The 21,667-nt window shown below is 36.8% G+C and overlaps 1 protein-coding gene across 1 annotated transcript in view; it reads right to left on the bottom strand.

Annotated features, from left to right (window-relative positions):
- LRMDA (leucine rich melanocyte differentiation associated) overlaps window positions 1-21,667 on the bottom strand; it is a 684,574-nt gene that overhangs the window by 292,845 nt on the left and 370,062 nt on the right. The window contains exons 3-4 of the mRNA XM_063339570.1: window positions 12,524-12,650; window positions 2,254-2,393 (exon numbers count right to left, since the gene is read on the bottom strand). Of these exons, the coding sequence (XP_063195640.1) occupies window positions 2,254-2,393; window positions 12,524-12,650 (267 nt within the window). The remainder of the gene's footprint in view (window positions 1-2,253; window positions 2,394-12,523; window positions 12,651-21,667) is intronic.

The raw sequence follows: 21,667 nt of genomic DNA, 5'->3' as shown, positions 1-21,667 counted from the left end.
TTTCTCACTCAGGAGAGCTTGCTTGTGTTAAATCTGTGAGATAAACCTGTATGTTTGGGGGAAGGAAGAAAACAGTTGTGTCCAAGATGCTTCGGAACGTGTATTCAAGAATCCAAATTAGCTATTCAGAGTAAAATTAGCAGGGTACTTTTAATCAGTTCCACCATGTGGGTCAATATAGTCCCCAACAGATAGACAGACAGACAGGTGGATGCTTTTGGTTTTTGAGACTAATGTTGTTGGGCAAACACATTTCATACAATGTAACAATTACAGAAAAGGATAGGAAGCTTTCATTATAGCAGCAGAACCATAAATCATTCAACTAATTAGAAGTACATTCTTCCTTCTTAAAAGAGCTTTAATTAACCTACTTTATATGGAAAAAAATATACCCAGGATTTTGAAAAATTGAGGGAAAAGAAAATGGAAGCAATGTTGCAGTTTACAGCAGATGCATAAATACAATCACTTCACACTCTGACACGGTGGTTTGCCACAATGTGACCTAAAACTACCTTGACCTCCCTGAAATCAACATTTTTGCATTGAAATGAAACAACAGACATGCTTGTTTTGATGTATGGCTCTGTGACATATTATAAATATTACATCATATAACCACAGAGGATGTCAATCAATAAAGAATTTTTTCAGACAGCACTAAATGAACCATGGGTTCTTGCCTCTGAATGGCTCCTTTAACATACTACTTTTGCTTAAATGATTAATAGGAGACATATTGTCAGAAAACATACTTAAAGTGAAAAACAGTAAACTGTAGAAATATCATTCATTTTTTAAGCAATTCTCTAGTGCAAATGTCACATAAATTTACATAGAGACAGAACTATTAGACTCTCGTAAGCTGGATAGTAGGCATACCTTCCACTCAAGTGTGAAAGCAATGGGAAAATATTTTATTAAATATAGGCTGCTGTACTTGGTGAAACCCCAAATGCTACAGCTAGGCTGGATTTAAAAGTTGAATTGTTAGAAGGTGCAAGTCTTTAGGCCAACGATAACCTAGAAATCCTTCTCAAAAATTTGGAACAAAGAAAAAAGTATATGCATACCCAGGACAGCTGTGCTGCTGTTTCAACATACGGCATTTATGAGCAATAAACTGGTGCATCGAATTCATGCCACTTCTCAATAAACCTGCTTTTTAGTCTCTGCCACTTTGTTTTATCCTAACTCCTACAGCACAGATTACGTGAAGATAAAATCAGAGTTCTATTATATAACTCCGAATACTACAGGTGATCTGCTAATAAAAAGTAAGCTCAGGCTCTGCAAGGTTGGCAGCATGGTGACCAGTGGCAGCATGGTGACCACCACTGCTTGGCTCTGACTTGCCTCACAGCCATTTTCAGCCCATGTGAAAAATGCCAGCACGCAAAGACTGAAATCTTGTATTGGGTGTGAGCAAGAAAAAAGAAATCCAATGACTTTTTTATTTTGTTTTATAATCAATGTCTCACTTCCTAAAGGTTATAGCTATGAAAATTATGTCACTTCAAAGCAGACATTCCATAAGTTTTGGATCTGTGCTCACAGTCGCCATCAGTCACAAGTATTTTTATTTTTTAAAAAATAACCATTGGAATTTTTAGCAACACTCCAGTTGGACATATAGTATTTTATCAGGCCACCATATTAATTTCCAGATGACCTTTTGTATACTCTAGCTCATTAAAATTACATTAGAGAGATAGTTCAGGGGTTTTTATTTGAATCTAAAGACTAACTGCTCTGAGTAAAGCAGCACAATGTAGGAGTCCTTCTGTGTTCTTTAGTAGTGCCTTTATAACTATAGAAGAAATTCATCAGCATAATCGAATGTTAGCAGAAGACAATGCAACTGGCTATCTGAGTGTAGTGATTTAAATTTTTTTATGTACTGTCAATCCTTAATGTATGTAAATATTGCCTTACCTTGGCCTTAGAGAGGGAAAAGCCATAAGCAGGCACATATGAGCACCCACATTCAGAAAATCCTGTGCACACCTGCTCAACTCAAAAACGTGCCGAACAGCACTGAAATATTTCTTGAAATAGGGTACCTGAGAGTGATCTTGCTGAAACGCAGTTACTCAGATTTCCAGGTGTTTCACGGCAGAATATACCACAATGCTTTCAGAATAGATGTTTGTTTGTGCCTGTGAGTTGGTTTTAGTTCAATATTTGTCTGGTAATAAAACAAAATTGACATACCTTATCAAACTATATCAATACAGCGAAAACACTAACCTGTACCTCTGGTAGTCATCTTCATCCTTCTCTTTGCAGACCAGTTCATTTGGGCAGGCCATGTTTCCAAGCAAACTTAGATACTGTAGCGAGGGCACAACTTCAGCCAAATGGTCCAAAAGGCTTTCTAATTCTGTTATGTGTCAAAGGTTGTGGGTTAAGGATTCAATGGCATTAATGAAAAAAGCATTTAAAGTTGCATCATTGTTGACTTAAACATACATTTCAATAACTGACAATCAAATTTAGTATGGCATTCGGGAAAATGTCACATTAATTGTTCCAAGGGCAAACAGGGATAAACTTCAGTCAGTTTTTTGGCATGGAATGAAAGAATTTGGCTGTTTTGTCATTCTTTTCTCCCCTTTTCTTTCCTAGGTGGTTCACTACAAAACATTAAAACTTTGACAAAATGATGGATGCTGTGTGGTAAAATGGCTAGCAATTGCTGGAGCCATGAAACTTTTCCAGCATGGAAACAAACAGTTAGTTTCACAGCACATTCATCACTAATATATTCAGTCCACTGGAAAATGAGTTGGTGTTTTGTTGTTTTGGTTTTTTTTAAATAAAAAGAAAGAAAAAAGTCAAACCACAACAACCCACTTTCACTCCCGGCATATAAATGCTTTGAATGCCACAGCAACACATTTGTAATTACTCAATTAGTATATGTGAATTAATGCTTCACTAAATGCAACTTAAAGACTTCAGCGTTACAAGTATTTTATATACGAAGCTTTAGAGTCTTGTAAAGCATAAATTTTTCATTAAAATAGCCTTATATTTTGGTGTTCATGAGGCTTTTTAACATAACTATGTTCCTCAGAACATAAATAATGATGATAAAATATGTGTATAGTTTACAATATGTGTAAACGATATTAAAACAAACAAGCGAAAAAATGTTAAACTGTCTTTTAACCACTGCAATATTGGAAATCACAGCTTAGGTTTAACCGTAACAACAATATTCAACCATTTAAACCCTGTTGATTGATCAAATAAAGCAAATTATTTTGTCAAATTATAGTGTGACGGTCTTTAAGACTGGAACTATACATTCTTATTTATTTCAATTTATATGCAGAGAAAAAGGCGTGATTCTCAAAAAAGATGCCATGCATATGCATGTAAAAAGTTTTCAATGTTTAAAAATTGACTGACTTAGACAATAGTAATAATTATTCAAAACCATTAAAGGACATTTCATTGCTCTGTTTTTCTCCACTCCTGCTGTTAGAGACCACAACTATTGTTTTAAACCCTCAATTCACTTGTATTGCTATTATTTATACTTGATTTATGTGTTTCTGTTATCTTTGTTATTTTTAGCTGATGGAATTTACTTTATTTCTTCACCTCAATATCTTAAGGGCAACAGAAGCAATACAGAATGGAAAGAGCAGCTTCATTGTTAAAATTGTGGGCTTCCTTCTGTAAGTCTGAACTTTTATTTTATTTCCAAACACGCATGAAGATCATGCTGACAATTACTAATTTTAACAGATTAAAATCAATGTTATCTACACTCACAGTTAATGTTCTGTCCCATAAGAGCTGAGGAATCATACTCAAATATTTTGTGTGAGTGAGAAAAATGAGGGTTTGAAATTAATTCTATTAATTAATTGAAAAGGTGAAAATGCTAAATTTTGATTTGGCAAAGTCACATCATGGAATGCTATATGCCAGTAAATAATCAACCAGATCCTAAGAAAAAAATCTTGGTTAGCCAGGATGAATTCTCAATCAAAATTTGGTGCTAATTCGCATCTTCTCACATCTGGACCTCAAGCTCATACATAAACTTTTTCATGGCTCTTTCAGGAAATATGTGACTATGATGGGAAGGTCACAAACTGTTTTTCCACACATTCAAGTAAAAGGCTTTTTAAAAATTTCCTAAGACTGTTAGAGAAGTGCTTGAATCTGGCACCCTCCCTCAGCCAGGAGAAACACTTAATTTCTTGCAGGATTGCTTACGTTGCAAAAAGTCTCCCTGAGAGAAATAGTTTATTATTACAAAAGACAGTTATTTCCATAACAGCAATCACATACAAGGGGTTAGCTATTGCAAGGCTTAGATTGTATCTGGCCTTTTCCTATTGAAAGGGAAAAAAAAAGCTAACCCCCAAACTTTTGGCTTCTTCTATGGAGCAAACATGCAGAATTTTTTCTTGTCAATTCAGAACTTTTTCTGGGGTAGAAGCTTTTCTCCCCAACAATTTTCTGAATGTGGAGCATGACATGTATACTAAATCTCATCAAAATGTATGTAGATATGTGATGATGAAGAGCAGTGTCAGCTTAGATCTGCAAAATATGTAAGATTATGCATCAAAGTCCTATGACAAGCAAAAGGGAGAGACCAAATTCACTAAAAGTTTTGTGTAAATAACAGTAGTTGATAATCTGCATCTCAAAAACCTAAATCTCCCCAAATTTGGAAATTAGTGTCTAGATTCTAATATCTCATATCTAAACCCTTAGCATTAATTTTACAGGCAGAAATACTCCCCAGATTTTTTGTCTTTGTTATCATTTACTCATCTCCCTCTACTGAAATAGATATTCGGCATCCTAGCACGATTTCAATTTCAGCTGCAACAGAAACATGGGCACAGGACAAACCCCAAGAATCAGACATAATCACCTCAAAAGTAGAAGGTCACTAATTCACAAAAAAGTTGAAGCTTTGCAGGCTTACACAGCCCAAAAATAACAGGACACCAGCAACACCTTAGAGCAAACCAACCTGTGGCTTATGATAGGCAACTTTTTTGTGCCAGCATTAGCAGTTATAACATAAAAAAAATAATTAAAATTTCTGTTCTTTAGAACTTTAACTACCTTTTCTCATCCCTCTTACAAACAAACCAAAATGCAAGGTATAGATTATTTTTTCCAAGAAGCCCCATCCACCTGCCATATCAGTTATTCTTTACAAAGCATGCAGGAAAAAAAAAATGCCTATCCTGTTCAAATTCTCATGATTAAGTGTTTCACAGAGACGAACCATAAGTCATGGTGCACTTCTAGTGTACTGTTTAGTTAACCAGCATGTCATATAGTTATTTTAATCACAATACTCGAACTATATGATGCCACCAAAACTGTAAAGTCTTGCTAAAACTATGCCAGGAAAATACAGGGTGAGAAAATCAAAATCAAGTCTGAAATGTTATTGCCAGCTTCCTTTTTATGGTTTATTGTTGCAGCCCAAGGAGTGCCATATTGGCGCAATCAGAGCCAAAGAGCTGCAAAATCCTGCTGCACCATTTCTAAGACCAGTTTCAGCTCCATTGTCTCCAAGAAGGAAAGCCACAATTAAATCCATGGACAGTGGTAATGAACAGTTATTTATTTATTTATTTATTTAAAGCTCTGTGACAACGGTCCTGAACTGATTTTTCTGAAGTCAGTGTCACTGGTCACCAGGTGAATACGTAACAGTGATGCAATTACTTACACTATAGTCTATTGTTTGGGTTAAAGTGTCACTGCTATGACAATTAAAGTGACTTAATGTAGCAATCCATCTCCTAATTCAAGAATGCCATCCTTACTAATGTATTAATGCCTGTCTTTCTAACAGACTGATTAAAAAAAAAAATTGTAACAATAACAATTTTAAACTCTTCAGCTCTTTAGCTCACAAGATAAAAAATTAATCCTCCGCAATTATACAACAATGGTCCCCTCCAAAAACACAACCTGGTCCCCATGAATAATTAACAGAAACATACTAGGCGTACTTTAAAATTTCATCCTCATCAAAAGGCAATACTGACTTCTTACACTATTTCTAATTTTAAATTAGGGAAACATTTACAAGAACTGGGTATCTCTCATCCTCAGATTAACTTTTTTAAGCCTCTTCATTATGTTACACGTATGTATGCCACACATGCATATTTCATGTTCACAGCATACACAAGCATGTCACCATATTTTCTGTTCAGAAAAACAAATGCTACCAGCAACACTGAGACATTAGCAATAGAATTACTTGGAAAATATAGTACTATGGTAGGCCCAGTTAAGCTGCAGAGCAATACAATTTTTTGCAAGTTTTATGCAACCAAAAATATCCTACAAATAAGTATGTTCTGACTTGTCTATTTTCACTCATTATCTGGTACCCAGTACCATAGTTTTTGAGGCTCTCCAGAAGGCAAAAAGAACAAGCGAAAGTCCCAATCAAATGATGCATCTCCCTTCTCTGGCTAAGAATTAACTGTTTATGCAAGCTCATAACAGGACTATGGCCTCTTACATATCCTTCAAAGATTAGTTCCACAGTATTCAAGACTACTACCAAGGAAGGATTGGTGTGACTCAAAATTAAATTGTCCCCCGGGAACATTGTATTTAAACAAGGTCAAAGTTGTAAACTTTAAGTAGATAGTATAACGCCACTTCACTTAGTCAATTTTAGGAGAATCTCACAAGCAGGGACAGCCATTTTGATGCTAAGCTGTGTCTTTTGACAGCCAGCATAGTAAAAAGACTGTTCTGTTATACTTCTGAGAGGTTGTGTGGATTCACACAGGAACCACTGGATGATGTCTCATGTGTTGCACTATTCCAGACCTCTGTGTTCTCAAGCGTCTCTTTAGCAGTGTGCTTTCACTAGTCCCTCCAGCATATTTCCAGGGCACATCCACTGCATGAATCCTTTATAGACAGTAATATAAGATTCCAACTGCTTTAAGTATCGAGAACTGATGCTGGTCATCCCCAGACTTCATACTGTTTCCTCTCTTACTGGTATCCTTGGTATAACCATATTCATGGTTGCTCTTCAGGGACAACTGCTAGTCACATCTATGGAGAAACCTTTGCTAACAATTTCTAAATGAAATTATTCTATATAACCCTATACAAATGCTATCCTAACATATAACTGTCTAAAAAAACTAACCTACACATATTTCCTATCTCATCCCTCAATTCTTTTTGCATATAGTCTGAAGTATGCAAGAGAACCCGTGATTTCTTCCTGTAACCTGTTTCTCTGCCAGCGTTCTTTTTACTAGTCACACAATCAAATACACTGACTTTATATGAAAAGTAACCACTCAGTGCTTTCCAAGTTGTTCCACCTTTTCCTTTTTTCCCAAAAGTTCTTACTTAGTCTTTTCAAATTTTTAGGCATCCCACTTCCCCAAAAGAGTTGCAGGAAAGCTTTTCATGTTAATGACCTTCTGTGATTACAGCTTTTGGAAGATCTTGGAAGCAAAGAGACAAAGTAAAGAGCAATCAGCTTTACATTCAAGATATTTTTGAAATATGTACATAGAGAATATCAGAAATATCACACAGAATTCCAGACTGCCACGCAGAAAGACCCAAACCTGTCATTCAAAAGTCTTCTGCCAACCAACCATCTGTCATGCAGGTGCTGCAATCAACCTAACATTAAAACAGCTGGATAGCACTTCTACAAGAGTCATAAACGAGCAAGTTACCTATATTTATTCCCATTTGAAACATTTGCTTCAATTAAATTTATCACAAACATGAAGTAGCAATCACAAGCCATTCCACAGGCAAATAGCCTTGAAGCAGAAGTTACCAATTCTCCTCTGAATGCAGTGTGAAAAGATCTTTGCCACCTGAACGCTTTTCCATTAGAATATGCTAGGTCTTCAAGGTTGGATGACCACAGAAATAGCTTGCAATATGCAAGTATACATCTTTCCCTTCTCTATGTACAATAGGATGTCACACACAGTCATTTGTATGCCATGTTCTGGCCTGAACCCCATCTGGTAGGGAGATAGGGCCTGCAGATAAGGCCTTGTTCACTGACTTTAAAACAATTTTGGTCAAGAAAGGAAAGGTGCAGCATGGGTGGTAAACAACTAAGTCCAAAAGTCTCATGGAGAGCTTCCTGCACACTGAATACTTGGGAAAAAAAAAATCCCATTCTACCTACTGGAGCAGCATTAGTTTTCTCTGTGTAGCTGGAGTTGCCAGTGCTTTTAAGGGCATTTCAGAAAGCCCATAGTTCCAAGGCTGCAGTTTGAAGACCAGGTTTCAATATTGTTAGGCACAAACATGAGGAAAAGGAGAAATTCCTTTTTCTCGTCCTGCAATCAAATTATGTTTCTGGTTCTCTAGAGAAGTCCATCCTGAAACCATATGTGTCCTTTCTTTTAAAGTTTGGCTTTTGTTTGGATTTTTTTTTAACACTATTCTGCCTAAATGTTGCTCAAGGTTTCCAAGGCAACACAAAGACTATCAAGGATAAAGCAGCAGCTTGCTATTTTTTTAAAGTTCTGACTGCCGTTCCCCAACAAGCCACACTCAGATTTATCCAAATCTGCAATTGTGGCATTGAGAGCTCAGAAGCATATACAGAAAGATTGCTGTACCATTTCAGCTCAGATCTTTGTTTAGTGAAGATAGGGATCTCTGCATAATAGGAGACAATTTATGTCTTTAACATATTCACTCAATCTAAACATCAAGTCCTCAGCACTTAACATAATGAGATTCTGGTCAGACTGGGACTTCTAGGTCTTCAAGCACTTCAGGACAATGTAAGAACAAGCACAAAGGCAAAATAAATTGAAATCTACAGTTTGGAGGTCAAAGAACTTCATAACTGTTAGGCATTATGATGAGACCTCTGTGAATACAGATTATACCAGAAGTACTTATTGGTACATTCTTCAGTTGAGGTACTCAATGCACGCTGTTTTTAAAGACTCAAGAATATATAATCCTTAGATCGGAACCGCACTGATAACTCCTCTTGTCCTAAGTAATGCATATACCATTATGGGCATTCTGCCCAGCTCTAGACTTCCCATTCTATGATGTGAAATACTTTGGTTCCTTTAAACTATTCAAAACCTATGCCTAGATTCAATGTCTGCATTCTATATCTACATTCAACGCCTTTATTCTAAAGCAATGTTAGTATCAGTTCTTCAGAGGTATATACAATGTATGCTAAATGGATAACCAGCTCACTGGACTCAGCAAAGAAATAGGGCTTTTACTTCAGAGAATCACAGATCTGGTTCATTATCAGACTTGTCTATTTTGAAGTAAGCCAGTGAACACCGTCTAATTTTCAGCATACAGATATATATATTTGACAAACTATCACTGCTGCCCTTTTGAGTAGTTTTAACAAATACTAAAAAGATTGAAATGTAAAGGAAATTGAAATGTCTATAGTATATACTCCCACTGTAACACCAGCCACGATCAGCACAGTGAAAAGCCACGAAATGTCACACTGCTACAATACATACAGAGAAATACACCTATTTAGAAGTCTCTTAACTGATTCTTAGTATCTAGTGAACACACTTAAAGGAGAAACAAGGCTCCCCATTACAAGCATAGGTGATTACAGTCAGGAGTCCTCCCTCCAAAACCAACTTCCTACCTACCACCCCTCCATCCCTAGTCTGTACTGCTTTCTCCCATCCATTGTGTCTGATAGGGAAACTAAGATGATATGTTTCCCAAAGCAAATCAGACTTTTGTAAAAACAAACATACTATACACAAGAAAAAAGCATGTTAGAGACATGTAATCCAATAATGCACAATGTTGATAACTATCCTTTATGTATTTCAGCTATACAGACTGCATTTTAAAATATTTTTAACAGATTACACGTTGAGGCATAACAGTAGGAAACTTTTTAAAATAGTAATATTTAAATTTGCTTCTTCCACTTATAGTTGTAAAACTGGTAGTGGCCTAACTGTAACTGAAATACACAACCACCCTGAAGAAAAAAATACTCGATGATTCTTCTAAGTATTTACCTGATTTAGAGATAAGCTTTCACATTTGTACACTGTATCCAGACATTATGTTAGGAAGGGCCAAATATTATTTACACATACAATGCCACACAATAAGTGAACCCTGTAAAAGGAGCAGAAAGCTCTTATCAGAACTATCAAAACAGGATCTGGATCAAAATTAAGCCAAAATAAAAGGAGAGAAATAGCAAAGAGTACAGTAATATTAAGAGATACCCAGGAAAGCTCTCATATGAGTTTTAAACTTTACATGTTATTCCAGTTTTCACAGGGGTCAGTTTGGATTTCTGTTTGTTTTCATCTCTGTCTCTCTCCATATGTATACGTGGTAATATTCCACCAACTGAAGTTTTGTTTCGGAACAGTATTCTTTGCTCATTTGTGTCCTCTCTGTAGTGCTACTGTCATATACTAAACAGTCTTTCCTGTAATGTATTTAATTTTTCTATTAAATACACATTGTTATTTGAACATTCTTAAAACAATTCTGTTGAGAGATTAATCATTAAAAGAAGTGATTCAAGTTCAAAAGAGACCTTTTTCAAATATGGTAGCCACATTCAAGAGACGAATCCGGAAGGTCTCTCTGCGTCTGAAGACTGCTTATCTTCCCTACATGAGATTATTACTCCCTAGGGCTCAAAATGTTAATGATGGACAGCAGTTATTTTTTCTTCTCTAGGCAGTTTGTATATATTAGGTGCTTTACAAGCATTTCTGCAACTCCTCTATTAAATTATTGGCAGCACACTACCAAACATATACATTATTTCTATAACCTGGGTAGCTCAATACTCCCAAAGCTCTAACTTCATAGTTTTAAGATTGAATTAAAAAAATCCCAGGATAGAGAAAATCCTTCTTATCATGTTATCATTGACTTTGAGAGCTTACTCACTTGACAATAGTATTTTAAGTATGTCTCTGAGACCAGCAGAAACTCTTCAACGAATACTACTGACAGAATAATTTTTTTTCCCTCTGATTTTGTTCGCTGAGTTCTTATTCAATACACCTGCCCTCCCTTTGGGTAAGTGCAGAGCTCCTCCTTGACATTCCCACTAAGGGCAAATATACTCAGATGCTTTTGGGTCTTCTGGCCAAATTTACATTTCATGCTTTGTAGAAGGAGATATGCTGCACAAGACATACCACCACCAGCCTCAGCCTTCACCTCAGCAAAAATGTTCTTGTACATTCTTCATCAAAGCATGACCAGTTCAGATTTTACCATGGCAGCAAACAATAAAAGCAGTTACTCAAATACAACCCACAGAATCCTGGCACTAACCAGAAATTCAGACAAATACCTAGTACAGTGATGATTGTTACTGCTCAAGAGACACTCTTGGCAAACTTCCAGGGCCCCAAGAACAAAAGTTACTCTGCTGATTTTTATTTATTTATGGAGTCAAAAATAAGTGCAGAAATCGTAGAATCTGCAGTTATTTTTATTCTCCTCAGTAGGAGGATTTTTCTTTAGTAGGAGGTAAATTGCTCTCTGTTTACATTGTCTGTAATAAAAACCTGCAGTTGAGCAGCCTTACCCTCACACTACAATTACGAGGACAGGGCTTTCATGGTCTGTGTTCTAAGACTCTGCAGGCCTTGGTTGGCCTTTTGGCCACAATTTGATCACCCTTAACTTTTGTAAAACCATATATTACACATCTTCAAATCTCCAGAAGGTTCAAAGTATGGGAAAATTATTTAATAATCAAGTCCATACCCAGACCTTGCAGATAATTAGTTTTTACAGACCATTATCTATAAGCCTACAGACTGGGGGCTCTGATTCCGCAGAGTACTTAGGCAAATGCTGAAATATTTATTTTGAATAAACTTAAGCAGGCAATAACTTCAGGCATATAGAGAACTTACTGATTGGTTATGAATGGACTTAACTATCCATCTACATACTTTAATGTATTAAGACTTTGATTTGGACTGCATTTTATATGCATTTATACAGAGTTGGAACACCAAGGACACAGTGACTTGCTTTTACAGCTGCAGTTGCACAGCAGCTACCAAATTGTGCATATTACCAACTTCGTTAAAATAGAGAAAGGTATTACATTTCTTGGAGTTTTAAGAGCTATCTAAAGCATAAAATCTTAATAGCGTTTCACTGCATTCTCTATTCCACTAGAGGTCAGCCTGCAACAGAACCCCAAGCAAACACAGGAACTGCTGCACACTGGTAGCACTGACATTATTTTCTTTCTCTATTTTATCTATTAGAAAGATTTCTTCAGAGCCATAACTTAGATCTCTCACTAAAATGGAGCAACAGGAAGATATAATGGTGCATTTCATTTATGAATGACCTATAATAAATTACTATGAAGTATTCCAGGTGCCAAACGAGAGAATGCTTTGTCTGCACATGAACTATATTTCACATACTTTAATTTGGCTGACACATAAAACTCATTTGACATTTTGCAGGTATTTCTTTGAAAGGATATTTGGTTCTTGTTGAGCGTTAAGGTATGGAGGTGGGGTAACCTGGGTAACAGAAGGTCATTTCCGAGTAGATTGTTGTCCAAGATCAGCTCTTCCAAGTAACTGAATGTTTTCAGTCCTTCTAGTGACCTGCAAACGACAAAGGCAACAGGAAAAATGATACTCCACTAAATCAGGGAGGTCATTATGAGCTGAAATAAATATTTTAACCTTCCCTTTCAGGAGTGGGAATAGTTTTGGTTTAGGCCTGTCAGAAGAGTGAATGACAAGCATTAGTGGCAAGGGGAGTGCTGGCACTGCAACACATCCTTCACATGCTGGCAGGATGAAGGATGGGGGTCACTTAGTGAGTAGCCAGGATCCAAAACAAAAGGCTTCAGATATGGGGCCTGCAGGATGAATTTGTCAATGTCTTGTGCCTTCAGGCACCCAGCCTCGCCTGACCCTAACCTCCATTCCCAAGATAAATAACTCTGTCACAGTTCACCTTCATTCCCTGGACACAAATTTAAGTTGTCATCCATCATTTCTGCCAAGAAATATCATACCCCGCTAACAATAATAAATACAACTTCAAGTATCATTTCTTAGCAGTTACCTTACATGCAATAATAGGAAATGGAGAAGGGTTTGGTTTTTTTCTTTTTATTAACCACTTAATTTGCTTCTTGAGTCCTTGCAAACAAAATAAAATGTTCTCTACAAAATAAAATGCAGAATTACTCCAGACAGAAAAAGCATTTGCTTTCTTTTCGGAACTTACTGTCCCACTGTCAAGCCACAGGTCAGACTGCAGAGAGCAGCTTTAAAAAGGAGCATTTCACAACATGGAAGTGCACATGATGGCTTATAAATAAGCAAGATTCGGGAAGTATTCATTCCTCTAATAGCAAACTACAGGGGAAAAAAAAAACTAAAAAGAACACTTTGGTACCATGTTAAGGCATCTATTCCAAACTTGATACTTAATGCTTGCACATTCCAACAGGGAAAAAAACCAACCCACACATTAATCAACTAAGACACATGGTATACGGAGCATACGCACAGACACGCATTCACAGCTCATTCACCTACCAGACACCTAAAGATATGCTGAGATTGCATGACTTGACAGCTGATCTACTATGCCTACCAGTGGGAAGATCATCACTGTATCTCCTGGCTGTTTTATAAAACGTGATGAATAAGGGAGATGCAGTCTATACTATTTATTCAGTTTCCAATGACATTTATACCGACAGGATTTCCTCACCCTCCCCCCAGTTTTTGGCAAAGATCAAAATACAGCCAAGGTCCCTGTTGGAGTTCTACAGGCACTACTACCGGAGGAAAATACAAATATTATTAGAAAGTATATAGGTTTCAAATTAGACAATTTAACATTCATCCGTCCAACAAAACCAAGATACCACTTTTGTAGATACAACTTACTGCCGACTTATAAATCACAGTTAGAGGGTTCAAACAACCAAAAGAAATCAAGTCCGTGACCTTTACACTGGGTACTGTACACTAAACTATGAATATTCAAGTAACATTTGCACAACACTGAAACAGTGTATTTCAGTCCAAGGACTCCAAAGGGTTCACAGTCTGTTGATTTAGCATTCTGAAAGGGAGGTACAACTATTGCTAATGCCATTTTGACGCTGGGCAGCCAGACCTGAAGAAAATTTGCCATGCCTACACCCTATAGCATATCTATATCGTTACAACGCATTGAGACTACAATTTCTGAAGCTGAAAGAACAAAAGCCTCTATTATAAACTATACTGGAACAACCACCACAGCAACAGTCGCACTTTTTGCGCTTGCCTTTAACAAGCTGTTTTGGGAAGAACTCAGTTCAGGCTACATAAACTGTACACCATTAAGAGCTGTGCTAGCATGCTGCATTAAGCCAGCTATTTCAGCAAAGGGTCGCAACAGACTTGGTTTTGCCACAGTCAAGATCAGAAGAGAGATCAGCAAACATTTCAGACAGTGCTTTCCCCCCAAGTACCTTTAAAAGGCAAAATAACCCAGAGGAAGTAGCAGTGAGTTTATCAAGCTGTTACGAGTTTTCATCTCAGTTTATTTGACAAACCTAGTTTAGCAAATTCCCCTTAAATACTCTTTATTATATAAATAGTGGATTATTTCCAAACCTCACATTTCAATGTAAGACTTTGACTTGCCAAAGGAGTTCAGAGAAGGCCACCTCCTTGTCAACACCACAGAGCCTTATGGGATGTTAATAGGTCCTTTGTGAAAAAACATTGTTTGGGCTCTGGTCAGTGTCAGCATCAAAATACACATTGTTCCTGAGTTATGTTATGCAAATATAATACTCTTATCATAAGAATCAGCAAATGGTTGGCAACTGGCAAGGAGAAGAAAGCACACATCCAAAACTGCTGCAGGGGAGGCATAAAACAAAATGACAAGCCATGAAGTGGGACAAAAGGCCTTGAAACACTAGAGGGAGTTGCCTATTGAAACAGCCTTTCTTTCACAAGCCTGGGCTGAACACGGGGCACTAGTTTCATAGATAGGCAGAGAAAATTGTGCACAAATCTCCTTACACCTGTCTGGTTTTGATAATTTTTGCCATGTAATGTTATTAGCTGCTCAGTTAAAAAGGAGCCGTGTTACACAGGGGGTTGCTTATTAATTGTTGTTTTCATGTCATCAGAGCAGTGTGCACTTGGTGATTTAATCACCTAAATTCAGAGTCCAGGGAGATGGGAGGGGTTGCCACAGTATAGAGAGAGGGTATAGCCATTAACATAAATTTACATCCATATGTTATTTTGCTATTCACAGAATTCTTATTTTTCATCTTAAACAGAAGAAAAAACTAGCACCAAAACAAAATTGTTAAGACAACTGGCAAAGAAACAAAATAGGAAAAAATGTGTTTGCTATCATTCAGTCATTCTAGCTACTAAATTCAAGGCAACAATCTCTACCATTATAATATATAACAAAACATTGCCCAGCAGTTGTACTCCATAATTTAAAAGTTTTAAGCACAATCCACACAATAGGTTTTATGGTACAAATTTCAGCAAGACCCATAACTTGTATGTGCCTCAATTTCCCATCTGCAGATGGGGGATAAGAACGGATTGCAATTATGAATTGGCACATAGAAAGCATTTTTGAGAAGCTGAGGTAGAAACCAGAACAAAATACTGGCATTTTTATTTTTAATTAGGGGGAGATAGTTATATTAATGTACTCCAAGTATTGCCTTATGAGTCCATGACAAAAGCAGAGAGGAGTGCATATATATACACACAGCACAGCAAGAAGCACACGAACACCCTAAGAGATGAGTACAAAAAGAGGGAAATCCCCCAAGAAAGAGAACCAGTGTAAAATTAAATCTGTGCTGTTTTCTCATAGTTCACAGCAGAAAAAATGTCTCACCGTATTAGTATATTAAAACGAACACACCATCTTACCACTGCAATACAACCAGCACTGAAGGGGCAGTGGCAAGTAGTTGTTTTCCCTAGTTTCAAAAGGCTAATAAGCATCACTAAGGTGTATTGCAGGTTGCTTTTCCCTGCTCTAATGACATGAAAGCTGCCCATTATCTCACCCACAGGTACCATCTCAGTTACCTCATCGCAGGGCTCACGCTCTGCTCCCAGAGGAGAGCAAGTGCTGCCAAGAGATTTCCATTGCAATTTCCAAAGTCACATCAAACCGACAAAACATCACAACGCATTCAGCGCCGCCTCATTCAAACAGAAAAAACTTTAAGTTTCCACTGTAATTAACCCTATCCTCGTTAAGATAATTATGATCAAGCTCCCTGTCACAGCTAATATCGCAGCATCATTGCCTATGGCTCACGCTTTGCCCTCATTAGCTTACAAAAACACTGTGCTAAACAGGAAACTGACTCCCTCTGCAAAACGATTTAAGATGTTCTGTAAGCAGACAGTAAATAATCCTTTAGAATACAAAGGTCTCAGAAATGTCATTTTATCCAAGTCCTTCAGCTAATCAGCATGATTTCTTCCAGCCTTCTTTTCCATAATTCATTTATAGTTTGTAACAAAGTTTTAATCGTAAAGGAATGTCATGGCCGAGATTTTTATTTTCCCCTCTATGTGTATGCATGGCAATTGTCAACTACACTATTTCATATGGTCCCTCCAGCCTGATGGGGATTTGGTCACAATGAAACTAAAGAGCAGCTCTTCATTTTGGTAATATTTGACAATGAAAACACAAGATTTTAAAGATGAAAAAAAAAGCAGAAGCCTCTCAAGTAATGGACGAACACTGGTACTCGGCAGTTGCCCTTGTCTGGAAGAACAAGCTGTTCCGAAGTATATGCTGAAAAAGAAGCGTTTCTCACATTTTACCCCACCACTCCATTAATAAGACAGCTGCCTCATATCTAATGACTTTTTCCTCCTGTTTAACAGGAAAAGAGAGAGCAGTTAACAATATGTAAATGAGAGAGTTTGGCTTTAGCCTTGAAATTGATTTGCACTCTGTTGACAAGAGATAGCCATTACCAGAAGTTAAAGACAGAACTGTTACAAAACAAGGGCTTTTTAAAATACCTTTTTTCTTGCCTTTTATGTTTCAACAGATTAAAGGAGAGCAGAATCAACACGAGAACTCCAGTAGTAGATAATTTCAGTATTTAAAGAATAGAAATGTAATTTCTATTCCTCCAGCACCTGCCAGCTAAGGAGCACAAAGCATTTTTTTTTTTAACATTAATGAATTACTCTTCAAAAACCTGCTGAGCTTAAAATTCCATTTTGTAGTAAAGCAGAGAGAGGTTAAGTGACTAACGAAAGGTGACCTCCAGCAATTTTCTAAGAGACAAGAAATAAAACCCAGAGCTCCTGACTTCTAGTCCTTTGACTTAACCTCACCAAAACAAAACAAAGACCAATAAATAAACGCTATATATATATAAAAATATAAGACAGACACCTGTGTAAGTTTAGATTTTGCATAATTCCCTGGGAATGCAAAATATCATTTCAGGTTTATTTGCGTTGATTCTTGCTTAATTTTAAATTCCATTTAATTTTAAATATAGCATACAAATAAGGGGAAAAAAACAAGCTATTTCCAATTCTGTTCTACTGGTGGAAGGGGTTAGGTGAATCTTCTGTGCAAACTCCCTCAGGTTGAGACCTCTGTCAGAATTCTACTCTCAAACCTGCTTTGGGGGGTTCTGCTCTAAACACACCTCACCTGCGAGCACAGAAAAATATTTAAGTTAATATAAATATTTTATATTCTATAAATATATTATATAAATACAGAAAAAAAACATTTTAAAGAAAATAGAGCAGGTAGAATCCAGTTCAAATTCCAGAAAAACACATCACTCTCACTATTACAATCACAAAACCACTGCAAATCAAAGGTTTATATATTTCCTGCACACAGAGATAGTAATGGCAGATAAACTACAAGTAAAGCATCAAAAAATGACCTCTACACCATTCAAGCATAATAGCTTTTCTTTTCTGCAGTTCTACGTAGTGTTCATACCCATTTTTCTGCATGATAATACATCCAAAAAGAAAACAGAATGGAGTATGCAATGGACAGATCTGACACAACTTCTGAACCAAAGGAGAACACACACAAATAAGGCACCCCAGAGAAAGTAAAAAACCTCCGAAATTTCTAGTGGGGCCAGGCCCCAAGTTAGACCAGACAAGTCATAAAACAGGAATCACAAAATTCTGTTCATAGAATCATAGAATTGCTGCTCAATGGAGAACAAGCTTACCAATGTTTACCAAACATGAAATGCTTTGTTTTGTGTAATATCAGAGGAAATGTTAGTATTTTGCAGGCTATCTAGAGGTAGTATTTTGCATCACTTCCAGTCAATCTGTTTCTAGCTTTCTGTTGCTAGATAGAAAATATCTGGAAGCAGCTCTTTCAAATAAAACTTAAGGCACGCCTGTGAATATGGTCAGCAAAAGAGAAAATGGAGAGAAATGAATGAGCAGAATCATTAAATACATGGGAAGAAAAGATCTCCATAAGATTAAACCTGTGTTATGAACTGGATCTACAATTAGTTTCTGAGTCTTTTAATATAAAAGTCATACTTAACTTTCAGACATGCAATAAAATGAATATCCATCCCTTGATTTTCCCCTTTTCTTATACACTGAAAGCACACAAGACTACTTGGAACACCTTATTACCAAAACATCTTGCACAACAATCATAAACTAGAGCTATGTAAGCACATTAAAGTGGGGGGGTATTCATGACAACCCAGAATCTTAACCTGTTTTTTGTAGTCTTATTCTGCCTCTTATGTGGCAAATTCCATTGCTTAAAAAAAAAAAAAAAAAAAAGCCCAAACAACTCAACCCCTACAAGCCACCACCCACCCCCGAACCGCAAAGAAAACACAAACAAAACTAGAGTCAATAGATAGACAAGAAGACATAAGAGGCCCTCTGAATTCTAAACGTTAAGCTCACAACATTTCAAATCATTTCAAACCCTTTCCTACCAATTATAAAACAGATGTGCAGAACTTCTTGAGAAAGAGAGATTTTGCTATTAGGCAGCAGCTCCTCAAATGATGGAATTATCTGCGAAGCAACAACACAAACTTATCTCACCCATCTGTAGAAGCCTAGCTGCTCATAACTCCTTACAGCCAGCGACAAAAGATGGGCACTTCCAGAAGGTGAATCAGACCTTCCGGTGAGGCTCAGTGAAGTACATACATTTGGGAGGGATGAACATAGCCTATTTGTCCAAAGCCTTGCAATGAAATTAGAAGAAATCACAACATTAAGGTAAGATAAAGTGTTACAGTGTGCCCCATATAGGTGTAGATTATTTACCTGGTAAAATAAACTACAGATTCCAATTACCATTTTCAGCACCTCACAAAAACATATTAGAGTCAACCATTCAGTCATTTAACCACCATTCTCTCCTATCAAGACTCTAGTCAAAAAAAAAAAAAGAAAAAAATTTATTTGTCTGGCCTAACTCCACCATGAAGCAACCAGAGTGACTGGAGTGGGGTTCGATTTCTCTTCTAATGAACCTCTTAAAGTCTCAGATTTCACTATGTGTATTTAATACAGCTCCACTCAAGAGGATATCCCATTAATACAGCTCACGGTTTATCCTTCACGTTAGGCTTCTTTTTGCTTAAGTTTTTATATTACATCTTTAGGACTAAACATGCCAAGATTTTATATGATATTACTGTTACAATTTTGTGTAAATTCAAATAAAATGACAATCAGTGTAATACTATAGCCTGTTGCAAGGCAGTTTTCACATAAGCCATAGAAAATATTTTAAAATAATATAAAATGGATCAGAAAATGAGCTCTTAGTCATCTAATGATCGAACAAGTATCATATAACAAAATACAGTTTGCAAAACACAGCTAAAAATTACCAACCAGAGAGCAAGTGTCTGTACGCATTCATATTTTATCAAAGGGCATTCTGGAAAATCCACCACTAGGAAGTCTTTGCAGTTCAATGGATGCATCACTTCAATAATATTCCAAAGTACAGACTTAAGCGTACTTCTGCTAAAATTTCTTGAGAATTTGATGAAAAATAACATGGTTAGAGGATTTAAGAGAAAAACTTGGATGAGAGTGTCTCTTGCTTCATTTGTCTTTTTCACCAGTTTTAACACGGAATGCAGTCCTAATAAAACAAATGGCATTTTAAAAAAAATGCAAACACTGCCATTTCCTGAACTTGAAAGAATTCAAGGAAATATTAGTGATTAGAAATAGCAAAAGAACAAGCCAGGGTGTACAAAATATAAATCTACCTGTTAAAAAAAAAAAAAAAAGAAAAGAAAAAGAAAAAACCCTAAAACCTTATAATGTATTTATTCTTAAAAGCTCCTCTCAGCTCCATGTGCCAAGTTGAGAACCTATTTATAAACCCTCTAAAAAACAGTATTATAATGGAAATATGAGCAAATTCAAGTGCAAAGGCAGTGCCATAATGAAAGCTTTACTGTATCTTGGATCAATCTGTCACTCTGCAATTCAGATAGTAACCTGACCCCTCCCCTTTTTGCACAGAGAAGGGGGGAGTAACAAGCCTGTGGAGTGAGTAGTGTAAAGCCCATTTCGACTACTGGAGTTCAGTGAGAAGGGGGAAAAGAAAAGTAATTTTTCTCCTATCTTCCACAACAACCAAGGCTGAGGATTGACAAGCAAATTGACGCACTGCTCAGAGGGCAAAAGATAAATGTTTGATGAATTGGCCATTGCTGGAGGAGTGATGGGCTTCATATGTGCATAATGGACTAGCTGCCGTTCAATTCAGATTGCCTGCCAAGATAAGAAACCATAATGAATGGACCAAGAACAGCCTATGCCATAAGAAAGTATAATCTGACTAGTTTTAATAAACTTAATAAAAAAGATGAAGCAGAGAGAGTCAAGGGGACTGGCCTTTGTGACCAGCTTTAAGAGGTGAGAACGACTAATAGACTGCTCAAGCATGATAGCAGAGAATTGTTAATGGGCATAACACCGAATCCCCATGTTAAAAAAATATCTTTAGAACAACTTAAAATCACAGGGATCTACATATGCGCATACCACAGACACTGTAGTACTTGTTACACAGTGTATAACTGCCATTTATGTATTATTTCCTTCTGCTAGCTACCCTGCTTTGTCTCCTTAAACCTCCTTTATCTCCTGCTGCATGGTATCTTAGTCTGCAGCCAGATCCACACAGCACATTAATAGTTTCACCAACAACTCCTCAGAGTCAAAATAACCCTGTAATTGTAGCCCAACAGAATTCAGGCTCAATTTCCAACAGGAAGGTTTTGGCTGCACAACTATATCGCTAATTTTCACTCCCAGTGGAGAAACATATTTTACCACCAGAAGTGTTCACACTTGAGGTACTTCAATTTGCTTTTGCAAGCTAAGTTTCCACCAAATGTGAGAAATTTGTCAGTAGAGTTATAGTAAATCACACCAAAACCTTTCTAGCACAGATAAGACTAAATTGCCAGCAACATTCCTTTTGGTCTGGAATTTGCTGTTGGATACTGTTCCCCATTTGTACCCACAACCTCTAAGTTCTGACCTTTTGCAGCACCAATCAGCACTATAAAAAGACATTAAAACCAAAA

Source organism: Chroicocephalus ridibundus, chromosome 6 (assembly GCF_963924245.1).
Source record: "Chroicocephalus ridibundus chromosome 6, bChrRid1.1, whole genome shotgun sequence".
Lineage (NCBI taxonomy): Eukaryota > Metazoa > Chordata > Aves > Charadriiformes > Laridae > Chroicocephalus > Chroicocephalus ridibundus.
The sequence above is the reverse complement of the archived record's forward strand: the minus strand, read 5'-3'. Positions and strand labels throughout refer to the sequence as shown.